We start from the raw sequence: 13,843 nt of genomic DNA on the forward strand, positions 1-13,843 counted from the left end.
ATTACTATGGATTCCACTCTATAGAAGAATGATAGTAATAGTCACATTTTTTCTCTTGTCATTTTCTGTTTGTTAAAAGTAAACTGATCAAACCAAATATTCAGTACAAATGTAGTAAATAAAAAGCACTTGCTGTTTTTAAGGTAGTGATCAAATTAAACATGCATAAACCAAACAAACCTGCTAAGGAGAGAAATGCTGCACTATGATTTGGTTTTGGTCACTGCATTTTTATGACAGAAGACATTTTCTTAGGTGTTGACATTTTGTTATTACTCATTGTTTTCAAATATTAATTTAGTAATCCTTTGCTCTTACATCAGGCCTGCAGTTTATAATGTGATTTACAGAATCTGATCTGATGCATTCCCCAAAGCAAGTAACCAAGTCCATCCAAATTGATTGTGCCATTGATTTCTCAGCCTGTAAATTTGTGTGGATTGCAGCACTTTATTTGCTTCTTTACTCCTGGATCTATTCATGTAAATCTTCCTTTCTTCTTTCCCTACCTTTTTATTTCCTTCCCTGATCTCCTTTACAGAGGCACTGCTTCCCTTTATTCTGATTTCTCTCTTCTTTCCTTTTTTCTTTCCTTTTTTCCCTTCTCTTTTTTTTCCCTCCCTTCTGCTGCCTTCTGTCAGTCCAGGAATGTTTTCATCTCACACTCCTTTCTAATTTCTGCTTGATTTCCCCTGCTGCTCTGCTCTGTTTGTATGTGGTACAGAGCTGCAGGAGGGTATAAAACATGCACACACCAAATTAAAGTGCTAGTATGCTTCGTTAGCACCTACAAAGTTACCTTCAGCTGTATTTATCACAGAAGAAATTGTAAATGGGATAAATAGTTAAAGCTGGAGGCTGAAACATGAATTTCAGAAACACTGTATGTCAGACTGCTCCCTTTTCCAGGGTGGCTATAGAGTGCCATCTATTGTATCCAAATGAAACATCTTCACAGAACAAGCTGAGCTGGAAGGGACCCAGAAGGATCAGTGAATCCAGCTCCTGGTCCTGCAGAGGACATCCCCAAGAGTCACACCATGTGCCTGAGATCGTTGCCCAAATGCTCCTTGAGCTCTGTCAGGCTTGGTGCTGTGACCACTTCCCTGGGAAGCCTGTTCAGTGCCCAACCACCCCCATCTTAAAATAAGTTCTGCCTTAGTTGCTGTTTTCTGCAGGCAGCTAGACATTCTGAGTGCATTAACTACAAGCAAGCATCATGCACGTTTGAGTTACTTTTCTTTCAGTTCCCAACTCTCCCATCATTATGTCATCTTTAAGTGTTTGATCCCATCACCTCCTTTACAGCATTTATCTGCTTTTTGCCTTGAGTTCTCTCATGTGTACTGGAACTACATTAATAATGATTTTTCACAGAGGCAAAGGAATTTTTCCTATTGTTGTTTCCCACATATTCAAGAAAAATTGAAACAGCTGTTCTTAGACCCCCTTAAATATCATCAAGGGTTGACTGTAACTTTTATACCAGGTGATTAAATATGTAACATCCTCATCTTCAGCTTAGACATTTCAGTGAGTCTTGATAAAGCATTGGCAGGTAACTGACTGGTGCATCACTTTTAAAAGATCACTTGGGCAATGGCTAGTATTGTAGTTGGTTTCCTTAATAAATACTTGTCCTACTTCATAAATTTTATATGAACATTTTTACCATCATTAGGCCTTTTCTTCATTGTCATTCTAAGTATACTATGCAAATGCACATTTTTAAAACATATTTATTATGTTAAGGTGAATTGGCATGTACATTCTACTTCCTATAGCTTTTGTAGTACAGTAAGGGCTAAAGGTTATTTTTATAATGACAACAGCACTTAGGTGTTCTTGAGTCCACATTTCAGATTCTGCAGGGTACTCAGATATGAAAGAAAAACAAAGACATGCTAAGGATGGTCAGCCTCTATTCAGCCAAATCTGAGTCATGATCAAAATGATCTGATTAGGTGAAAGAGCAGGGGCAGAAACCCACTGCATTCTAATCACAGCTTCTGACATTTTCCCCTTATTGTCTGAACTTCCTCTGAACATAATCATCCAAGAGCAGAATGTGAATTTTGCTGTCAAAAGGCCAACATTATAAAACAGCACTGGCAGCACTTTAGGCATAAATCTGCTGACTTGATCAGAGACAGGGATTAATAACTGGGCCAACATTTTGTTGAGCTGCACAGCTTACTATTCAGTAGATACCCAGTTGTATTGACCTAGTTTTGTCCATGGCCCTGCCTTTCAACTAATTTGATCCAAGCTGCCTGTCATATGTGAAAGTACTCATTTTTATTTTGAACAAAATCTCTTCTGATTTCTCACCAGCAGAGCATGCAAATATATTGGTTTGACTTTGCTGCCTCTTTTTCCTCAATATTCTGGTAAATAATAAATGGCAGCTGCTCAACTCTTGCAAAGTATTTCTGATGAGTAGGGCTTGAAGATGACAAGTGTCACTGTATCATTTTGTGGATGAGGAAACTGAAGCTGGGAGAACAAATGAATTGCCAAGAACGCTCAGCAGTGCATGGACTAAGCGGAGAAGAGAAATCATGCTTTCAGCTCACTGTCCTAGTTCTGCTCCAACCCCCAGGCCACACTTCTAATTAAATACCTGTTTAGACTTCTTAGATTCTCGATTGCATTATGTCTACTCTGCACATATTTAGCAAGGTGTTAAAGGAGTTGCTACAAGGCAAATCAACAGCAGTGATGCAAAAATACCCCTCTACCTTTACTTTCTGATTCTTAAAAATACTTCAAAAATACACAAATTCAATACAATATATCTTTTGCTCACAGCTGTATTTTTAACTGTTTTCTGACTTTACAACATTATGAATGTCAAGGGATGAAGGACCATATGGAGTAGGACTAATACGTTGCTTTAGTCTTCTCTTTCAAATATATGAAATTTCTGTTTCAGAAAACTGAGATGTTACTTTAACATCATAATCAAGCTGGGGATACCACTTGAATTTTAGCACTGGGCAAAGATTAACAGCTGCCTGTGATTTCAGAAGTATCATGTCAAGATAAAGTCTCCATGTGTCCATAAGATTAAACTTGTATCAAATAAGGCATTGCTCAATTTAATCACTTCTCTTCCTTTTTTCTCTGTTCTTTAAAATAAAAACGAAAATGAAAGATCCATTTGTGTGATGCAGAATGGTGCTATAATATGGAGGAAATATTGAATCTTTTCAACAAGAAGCATTCTGTAGAATGTGTGATTTTGTTGCTGGCAGCTTTTTTTTGTAAACTTAAAGAATGAGTAGAGCATCTTATTTCTCTGGGAGGAGTCACAGATACCTATATGTATGTTTGGAAGACTTGCAGGGCTAGACTTAAAATTTATACATCATAATTGAACAGCATTTAGGCTTTTTCTGAAAATTAAATTTTAGTGGGATTTGAAATGGGGTAAGTACAAATAAACATGGAGTGTGTGTATGTATATGTGGTTGTGTGTGCTTGTGTATCCGAGGGAGAGCCAGCTCTGAGGCCTCGTATGTAGAGACTGGGAACAAAAATATTTGGGACCCTCTCTCAAGGATGCTACCTTGATTGCTTAGTAAAGTTATCTATTTCTGGAAATAAGTATTCCCATCAGTAAATTGCATGTTATGTTTACATCCTTTGGGTCATATTTTCAATTTACAGATGAAAAGAGCCGTGTGAGATATACCTTTTATTATTTATTGATTTCTATCATAATTAATAGTTTTTAAAAAGCATGGAAAAAGCAGGTACCCCTTGGGCTGGTTCAGTGATAAAGCTGCAATGTGACTTAAAAATGCAAGATCCTGATAGTGTCAAACCAAAGTTTTTAATGAGATTCTGCTGAATTAGCTTGATCATGTAAATGTTATTTGCTCCAAATCTGTCAGGATCACAGCTGCCATTGCTTTTCTTGGAGTTGTAAGTTTTTTCTTTGTTCATTTGTTGCAAAAGCAAGACTAGAATTTAAAATAAAAAAGTTCTATATAAAGATTGGATATCTGGATATGTAACATTGCTATAAATTAGATTATTATCTACATCAGTGTTTTTCCTTTTAATAAATTTGTCACTTAACATAGTGAAGATGACTCCAATGGGGTGAAATTAATAGAGATGTTTCAATTCAACCATGAGGGAAAAAAATTAATGCTGGTTGATTCCTACCTTACTGTTCACCTGTTAACAGCTTGGTCATCTGTTATGTGGTTTCTTTAGACGATAGCAGGCCATTGTGTCTTAGGCAAAATATAGTATGCTTACGATGCTATGAAAAATGCATATGCAGTAAGAGTGCCTAAACATTATGATTTTGTTTCTGTACAGAGAGCCTCGAAAAATCATCCTGCACAAGGGCTCCACAGGACTTGGTTTCAACATTGTGGGAGGTGAAGACGGGGAAGGCATTTTCGTGTCTTTCATCCTCGCAGGTGGGCCAGCGGATCTCAGCGGAGAGCTGCAGCGAGGAGATCAGATCTTGTCTGTAAGTGTTCTCTTGGGCTGGCCTCACCAGCTCCTGCATCTTGTTCTTTGGCTGTGCTGCAAGGGGCACACAAAGAAATTTTTCTCGTTTCCATGTTGTAAAATTTGAGCTGCAAACAGTTTATTCCTGAATATTTTGGTTATTTTGCATTTGGGTTTTAGAGCATTTGTTACTGCTGTTACTTGCATTTAGCTGGGAATGAGGCTTTTCTCTACTTAATGCTACCTACACTACAGTGACACCTCAGGAAGGAACTAAGAACATTGCAGACCTAAGCATCCCATGTTTTGGCCCATCATCCAGTTCCAATTTTCACAAAACACACACCTGAGTCCAAGGATATTTCTCAATTTCACCTTTTCTTGGAGGAGAAAAAGCAGTAGGATGAAATAATCTATGCTCAGGCTGCCATCTAGTGTGTACTCAAGTGCTTAGCAAATAGCTTACTTCAAGAAGGAGAGGAATTAGGTTATGTTCATGATCTCTCTGCCTCTGATGAATTTGATGATCCCTCTGAAATTCTTTCCAAGTTTTATTGGATTAAATGCTTTTTAGCCTGAGGTTATATTTTGCATACTTAGACTCAAAAACATATTTTTAATTTTTCATTCATGAATATATTGATATCACACATTTTAAAGCCAGAACATTTGTATTTTAGGCTCTGTCAAGTAATTGAACATCTGACTGAAATAATCTGAATATAAAGAAATTTGAATAACAATGAAAGCCTTGAAAATGTAGTTAAATATCCATTGACATTATTCACATTCCTTACAGGAGAAAAAAAAATACGAAACTGTTCCAAATTGATGCAGATGTGACTGTTTCATGTGAAACACAACAACAGCCTTAAGGCAAAGAGCTGAAATGCAGGAATTATTTATCCCAGATAAATGGTGGATTCACTAGGCTGCGATATCACGCTGCTTCCCACTGTTGTGCTTTCTTTCCCTGTGAATCCTGCATCCCTGGCTGTTATTTAGTTAGAGTTTAGGATGGAAGATGGCTTCAGCCTGGATGGTTTGTAATGTGTTCATTCAACACTTTCCTGGTCAATGTTTAAATTCATAAGAAAGCTGGATATGGTTTTCCTACATTGCGTTGGATTTTCTTGGCCTATTCTACAAAGAGTGAATTTGCCTTACGCCTTTCAAAGTTTTGTAAAAAGTTGTAAAGAGGTGGCTGGAGGTGTTTTATTATATATAGAAAATCTGGATAAGTTATCACCAAAGGGAGGCAGTAACCTGACATCGTGAGGATCACAACAGTGTATTTTATCTAGACTTGTTCCTCAAAAGTGTAAGAAAAAATGAGCAAGAGCAAGTAAAGGGTGTTTGGGTCCTGTTGGGAGTCCCCACAGGCAGGCAGGCAGGCAGAACACCACAAGACTACATCTGAAATGCAATGAATAAATTTATCTCATTACCTCACTAACCAGAGGATCCCAAAGCACCACCTGGGCAGACACAGGAGTGGGAGCGCAGGAGCCATCAGGCTCAGCCCACCCTGAGGGCTGGCAGGGCTGCTCTTTGCACCCACTCATTGAGGGCCCATGCAGCTTACCACCATGCTGTGATCTCTGTGCCTTTTGTGATCTCTGAGCTCTGATCTTCTCTCTCCCAAAGCAGGGAGCTCAGGCATGTCCCTGAGAGTGCCTCCAAGTCCCTCAGACACCTACGTTATCTCTAAACAGAAATTCTGTTTTTCAAAATAGATAGAGGACAGACAGCAGTGAGCATAATCTAAGGGGTATATTCCCACACTGATATTCTCCAGGCCTCAGCCTCAGCATTCCCACCTGCAAGGTCTCTTGGAATCTCACATCCTCGTCTGCACTGCTTTTAACCCTTTCCTCCCAACAGTACCTTAAAGAGCTGTCCAAGTAGAACGTTTCTAGGGAATTGCAAGGAAATCCAAGTAGATTCTTATAAAGTTATCCTTATGAAGAGATAAGGAAGTAAAAGGCCTGTGTCAGGAAGAGCACAGACAAGAAACCCAAAGAATAGAAACAGAAGTTTCTTCAGGACAATTATGCAATTTACTTTTTTTGGGGTAGATGCAGCAAAATAGGTCTGACTAACAGAGACTAATGAGATCAAAGCCTTTCACAGTACATTGTATTCAAAAATCCAGAAGTTCAAATACAAATTTAAAAGTCCATTTTCTTTTATTTTTAAGCAGGATATATTGACAACTGTATGTTGCAGCCACAGTAAAATTTTTAACTCTATTTTTTCTGTTTTGTAGTGGCATTTTCCATAAGGTTCTAATTAACGTTACTAGTGTTGCATCAGCATTTACTTGTCATGCAAGAGTTGTTTATTTGTTCATTGAGCAGAGAGGGATGGAAATTATTACTAAATTAGACTGTGTCCATATCCCCAGGCAATCACCCAGTCAGGCCCTTGTTATTTATTTAATCACAAATAGCTATTATGGATCCATTTTGCCATATTCAGGAAAAAAACAGTTTCATCACAGGGCTCATTAATCTTGTACCATTTTCTAGTGAAGGGTCCCAGACACCTTAGTTTTATAAGAACTGCAGAAAAAATGTCTGTTTCTCTATGTTTGTTCTTTCTTGTCTCATCCCTCAGAAACAACTATTTCCCTACAGAAATACTTTTCCCATTTGTTTCTCAAAACATGACAAATCTGATTAGCAGGAACAAATAGTCCCCTCAAAGCTGCTATTTCTAATCAGATGAAGCTTGGTTAAATTTCTTACAGACAGGAATCATAGTAAGTGATTTAGAGATCTGAATTTAATTTCTTATGAGATTGGTATTGCAAAATTACAGTGAAGCCACAAGAGTTCTTCTATTGTGATATTTTGCCACCTTTACAATGTGATGTGACCTGATTTTTGGCCAATCCCTCTAATATTTATTATCTTTCAGAATGCTACTCCTTTCTTGTTGTCCCTGCCCATTGCAGGGGCATGGGACTTGATGACCTTTAAAGGTGACTATTTCCAACCCAGATGGTTCTGTGATTCAATTCATTCAGTTTAATCAATTTAGCTGGTGTCCTTCTGTGTGACCATAGGCAGGCTGCTTTAGCATTTTCCTAAGCTTCAGGCTCCCAGGACAGTGAGGATCACCCGCTCTCTCCAAATTCATGCCTATGTTGTGAATATGGCAACGTTGACTGGTTGAGAGCTGTGTATTCTCACCTTTGGGAATGTACCTACAAAAACACCTAAAACAGATGGCAAATCCACTAGTGAGACCCAGCAAGGCTTTGCCTTTACAGGTATTGCCTTGGAGAGACGCACTGGGGGTGTGTACATCGTCCCAGAGTCAGCCTGCAAGGCTTGGACAAATCCCATAATCTCTGCCACTCCTTCTGCCTGACTGTCGGGATGTGAGAGGGAGGGATCCGACCCTACAGCCCTCCGGGAGCGCTGGGAAGGACAGTGCTGCAGCCTTGGCCCCATAGACAAGTGAAATTTGAATTTATTTTTCCCAAATGCCACCAGGTGGCGGCCCAGGATCAGTAATGGCAGCGATCTGCCTTTGGCTGAAGCTTAAGGAAAAAAGGGGATAACAGGTTTTTCCTCTTTTCAGTTAATTGGAAATGCTTGCAAAATACCTCAGAAAAAAGACTCATATTCTCAATGCTCTCTGTGCACAAAAAACAAATGAATTCTATCTGAACCTTGAAGGTCAATTGAAGAATCATGGAAAATCTCCTGTGTTGGACAGTAAAATATTTCAAATAGCCCAAAAATGAATTTTGTGTTATGCTCATGAGAAGACTGGGGTTCCTCCTTTATAGTGTTTCCTAAAATAAAATTAAGGAGTATAATTCATTATACTCCTTAGAGTCACCACCCAACTAAATTTTTTTTCTCATTTCTGAATGTCTTTAAAATGAATTAACACACCCACATCACCAATGTAAATTCATCACTGTACTAGACAATATCTTCCTCTGTAGTATTTTCCTCAAACTAAGTATATCGTAACTATTATCAAGGAGCTTTTTGAATTCTAATTTACATTAATGCTTGATTTAGTACATGTCCACACTCAGATTAATTTTCATCTCAGATACTTATAGGCCAAAGGAAACAGTTCAGAATATCCATGGAAAAATCATTTCCATTGTAGAGCAGCAGAAATGAGGTGCCAGTGTGTTAAATGATTTGTTTAAAATCATTTTAGGAGTCTGGGCCAGGTTTAGAGGCTGCTTGAACTCAGATCTAACCCCAAGTTCTCCATCTGTTATGAGAATGCAGTCTTCAATAAAAATAAAATGTAATGTTCCTTGATGCTATTCTTGCAGGTTTAAGTTCCACTCCCAAAGCTAATGGATATTTTTCCTATTAAAACAGCAATGGGAAACCACTGCTGGTTAGTCAAAACCACCTGCATTAGAACAATTTTTTTCCATGAGCCACATGCATAAAATGGCCACCCATTGTGCATATACCCTGACAGAGAGTCCTATAATTTTTGGAAGTATGTACATAGTGAATACATTGCCATTTTTAGTGGAAAGTCCTGGGGAGGCAGGAGAAGCAATACAGTTGTTTTCAAAAAAAATTTGCCACATTGTTGTGGGTTTTTTGGATTACAATCTTAAATTAAAACCTTGATAAAACATAAGTCTTTCTTTTAGGTGTTCTAGCCTGAATGCTTCAAAGCATTTTCAGTGCCCAGTGGGCAGTTCTTTCAATAGGTACAGGGCCTAAAACAGAGGCAATTAGTTTACACGTGCAAGTTCAGCAGCAAAATTCAAATTTACAGCTTCACAGAAATAGTTAGTGCATATTGCTCCTTGAATTCCTATGATGACATTTTGTTTCAAACAGTGTCATCATTTTCTGTAAGGTTACATCAAGTTGTGTACAAATGGGAGAATTACTGTGAATTAATAGGCATAAGGAATTAACAGCAAGTATTTGCATTTGAATCTTAACTTTGGAAGTTACTGAATTTTGTCTTTGTGCAAGGTTAAACCTCAGATTAAGATACTTACAAATAGACATCTTCATATTTGCTGGGTGTCTGGTTGCCATTAATGTCGAGGGAAGTGAGAGGACATTCAGGTGGCCGGCTGTGAGCTGTACAGAGCAGGCTGAATTTCTCCCTAAGCTATAGTACTTGTATTGACTTTTAAGCTTAAGCACCACATGGATTCATGTCTATATTTAGGTGTCTTAAACTGCATCTCACATTTCATGTCAGTTTTCCTCTTTGATATATATTTACTTTTTCAGCTATCATGCTTCCTTAGTCACAAATAAAAGTAACATAAAATTGTGAACCATAAAGTCAGTATAAGTTTTATTTCGTTCTCCTGTAGAAATGCTTTATGTTCACAATGGCTGCATGCAGCATGACTTGGAGCCTGAAAGTAGAATCAAGGGGAAAAGTAGACTGCTTGCTCTGGGGCAAGATGACTGCTTCCAGGCTATGCATCCACAGGTTACTTTAAGGGAATAAAACAACTTTTCTGATGGGTCATTGCTCAGCAGCAGCAGGAAGGAGTAGAAAAAGAACCGGCTGCATTGCAAAGACATACATAGTACTACTACTCATAATACTTCCATTTCCCCTCTCATCTAACCTGAATCAGGTGAATGAAGTTAACCAAAGCATTCTGTGTGATTTTCCTGTTGATCTGGTGTAGTATCAGGATGTACTCCTATATTGGGAAAGACACTTGTTTTTTCCCCATGCTGCTTTCTGAGAATTAAACAACTACGGGTTGGGAAGGGGCATGGTGCAGATACTCTGGGGTTTTCTGTCACTGGTATGTGGCACTTTATAAACCTAGTTTGCAGCATCAGTATTTGAGCATCTCACTTCACTGTTGTCTCTACTGTTTTATACAAGGTTCTTCCTTGCAGAAGGGTCTTATCTTAATCAGATTTTGTCTTGTGTCTGTGCATCGTCCTCCTGTTGTTTTTTGGTGGAACATTTGCAATTCTTTATGAACAGTTTAAACATTTCTTTGTACTTGGTTCCTCCCACACAACTCCTACCCACCTTCTCACTCACACCTGTAGCCAAAAATACAAGAGGCATTTGAAAAAACAGAGCCTTCTTCAATTTCTACTCCAAAAATGTCCATATAGAGCAGGATAGAATGTAAGAACTCTGTGCTTACTTACAGCAAATATTAATGGTCTATATTTGCTGCATTATATTTGACCTTCAGACTGACTTCCCTTCCTTTGGTACAGAGAAGCTTTCAGCTTTCTAGTTTAAAATGGTTATTTTGTTCCTGGTAAAAGCAGAAAAACGTCTCAGGGCAAATAGTGCATTTTGTTACCTAGTTACAAAACTATGATAAATGGCAAATACCATTTGGTTTTCCTTCTCAGATTTTCCTTTTTCCAAAACACAGCTGTCTAAGAAAATGTTTGAAACATCTCTATAGAGCCTGGTATCTTTTCCTCTTGGATCACCAGTTTGTCCCTTTTGTGTAATAGTGTCAGGACTGTAACAGATATTCCCTTTGCCCTGCAGGAATTGTTTGCAGAGGCACTGGCCATATCCTTAGGATGCTTTCTTCCCCGTGGTGGTGTGAGTGGTGCAGGACTGTCCTCAGGCGTGGGACAGTCCATCAGTTTCTGTGGCCTTTAGCTGCAGTTTTCTATAGACTTCTGTAGTGTTTTTGGCATTAATCCTACTTAGTCAGTATGTTAACTGTGTAAACTTGCTTTGTTGTAATGTATAGAGCACTGCTTGGTGTACAATCAGAGCATTGATTAACATATTGTATATAATCAGGGCAGTGATTTAAATGGGCAAATCAGTGCACATGACTGGACTCTTTTAAAGTAGAATGTGGTTGAAAATCGAGCAAGAATGTGTTGCTAAATATATCCAAAGGATCGATACTTGATTGTAGGTGATATATTTAGGTGACAGATCTGTATTTTAGGTGACAGATCTGTAAAAAGAAAATCTCTGGAGAGGAAAGGAGCTGAGAGCACAGGCATTGTCATATGTTAATGGGATCACACCAACTAGAAGGACAAGTAGATTAAGCTCCTTAGAAATATTTAGTGGATTAATCTGAATTCAGGCTTTGCTCATGTTGGGAAGTACAGAGTATATAACCCTTCAGTCCCCCTCTGTAGCTAACAGAAAGGTGTAGCCATAACTTACCTTGCCCTAAAGAACACATTTTACCTGAGTCAGATGACCATTTTGCTGTAAAAATTTCTATTTCTTTTCACATATTATAGAGAATTTAGTATAACTTCCCTTTACTGAAATAAATCCCATCCAAACTGACCAAGCATTCATTAATCCGGTTTTGGCGGAGAATATAGAAAATAAGTATAAGTCAGATAATTCTAGGTTTTATTCTCACCAGTCAAGAAAAATAGCCAAAAAATGGGAGAATGAATCAGATTAGTCCACTAAATATTTCTAGGGAGAAAGACAACTTGCCCTTGAGTAATTATATAGTGTAGAGGCAATTTTTATGAATTTATGCTGAAAGGAAATTAGTAAGTAACATGAACTTCAAAACTAGTTTGCTATGCTGTCACAGTTGTGGAACTCAAATAATCAACATTGAAAAAGTGAAAGCTGAATTAGTCACTGTGGTAATAACAGCCCAAGTCTTAAAAATTTATAAATGTTAGGTAAAATCCAGGGGGAAATTCAGAAGGGCAAAATGTAAAATGAGCTGTACTTTCAAAAATTAGGAAAGGCATCAAGAAAATATTATGTTTGATAAAAATAGAAAACCAGGCAAGAAATTAATTTCCCAAAGAGTTGGAAAAAAGATTGTTTAAAAGTGAGAGTTCAAACCTTTAGTGATTTTTTTTGTTGTTCTTTCTTTAAAAAGAGATGGATCCACAATTATCCATTCAGGGCAGTTATGAAGAAACAGAAAAGTCTTTGAAGTGGACTTTGGCAAAATCAAATTAGAGCTTATATTAGTTAGATATTGTAATCAGATGAAGTTGATTCTCATATACTTCAGGAGCCATTCAATTCAGGCCATTCATAATTTTATTCAAGAACTGGAGGAATATTTGGGATTATGTGTTGCCCAGTTATCAGGGAAAATTTCTGTGACAAACAGTCAATATATTTGCAGGTACTTAGAAAACAGCAGAAGAAGTATTACCAATCCTGATGAATTTTTCAAAAATAAATTGCCAAATATCATTTTCCTCCTGAAAGAGCATTAGTCACAGAGAAGAAGTCATAAATGTAATTTTACTGTAAACTTGCAGCCCTGTAATCTACCTATCAACATCTTCATGGAGTAGCATGTCATAAGCCTCCCAAAAACATAGAGAAAAGCAGAAAAAAGTGAAGATGTTGTCAGGGTGAGATCTGATGGAAAGATCCAGGGTAAAACAGCTGTTCAATATAAGTTCAGATATTGCTGACAACTCTGGGAATTCTGGGATTAATTCTGGGATTTGGGGATGTGGGTTTATGTCTATATGGGATCATCTGGGTGCACAGTGCTCTGCCTTTTCCAGATAAACTCAGTTTCACCCCTCACAATGCATGCAGACATATGTTCAGTACTCACTGTCATCATGATGAGCCAAAAACATTTCACAAAACTGAGACACCCATGCAACTTCCCTGTACAAGAAGAGAGATTTAAAGGTACAGAAGGCAGCTGGGAACCTGGTGAAGAGAAGCTAGGTGCAAACACTGGAACAAAGTCTCTTTTTCCGTGAGACTGTGAAGTTTAGAATTCATGGAAGAAAAACCCTAACATCCCCCTTGATAGTAAAAATTCATTTTAATGCAGTATGAACCGTGTCCGTGTTAACACTTCCATCTGGAAATAGTGAATCTTGGGGAGGTGAGCTGGTAGCAAACTGTTTTTCAGTGTTGTTGGTAAATATGTCTAATCTGATGGCTGGAAGTGGAATTTAGACATACCCAGCCTCAAAATATTAGGCATTTATTTTGTAATCAGAGCAAGTGGTTGTATTGCCAGAGAAGCTCGTAGACTTGCCACTTTGTGACTTCAAAATAAAATAGATTACTCAAAAATACAACCTTAATAGAGATTCCAGGGGGAAAAAATATTCAGGTATTCAGGATATTCAGGAACGCTGCATATACTGCTGCATAATTTCATCTCATTAATTTAGGACTTTGTCTTCCAGCTGGATTTATGTCTCATCACCACAACTCCTCACCCACATCTTTCTGCAATCTGTAATGTACAGTGGAATTGTCTTGATGCAGTAACTGTTTCCTAACTTAACTCTCGCATTTCAAGCATGTGATCAGAAGCTAATAAATTATACCAACAATTCTTTTAAATAAGGTGTATCTTTTTTTCCCCAAGGGTGTTGGCTATCAGACTTGTCAGTTCTGTGTCATATACAGCTAGTAGATT

At 37.9% G+C, this 13,843-nt stretch overlaps 1 protein-coding gene across 39 annotated transcripts in view; it reads left to right on the forward strand.

The window, feature by feature from the left end:
* The window catches only part of DLG2 (discs large MAGUK scaffold protein 2), a 993,421-nt gene that overhangs the window by 779,809 nt on the left and 199,769 nt on the right, over positions 1–13,843 (forward strand). For all 39 annotated transcript variants that reach the window (XM_074535042.1, XM_074535043.1, XM_074535044.1 and 36 more), the window contains one exon: positions 4,336–4,492. In XM_074535042.1, coding sequence (XP_074391143.1) covers positions 4,336–4,492 — 157 coding nt within the window. The remainder of the gene's footprint in view (positions 1–4,335; positions 4,493–13,843) is intronic.

The sequence above is a fragment of the Zonotrichia albicollis genome, chromosome 2 (assembly GCF_047830755.1).
Source record: "Zonotrichia albicollis isolate bZonAlb1 chromosome 2, bZonAlb1.hap1, whole genome shotgun sequence".
Classification (NCBI taxonomy): domain Eukaryota; kingdom Metazoa; phylum Chordata; class Aves; order Passeriformes; family Passerellidae; genus Zonotrichia; species Zonotrichia albicollis.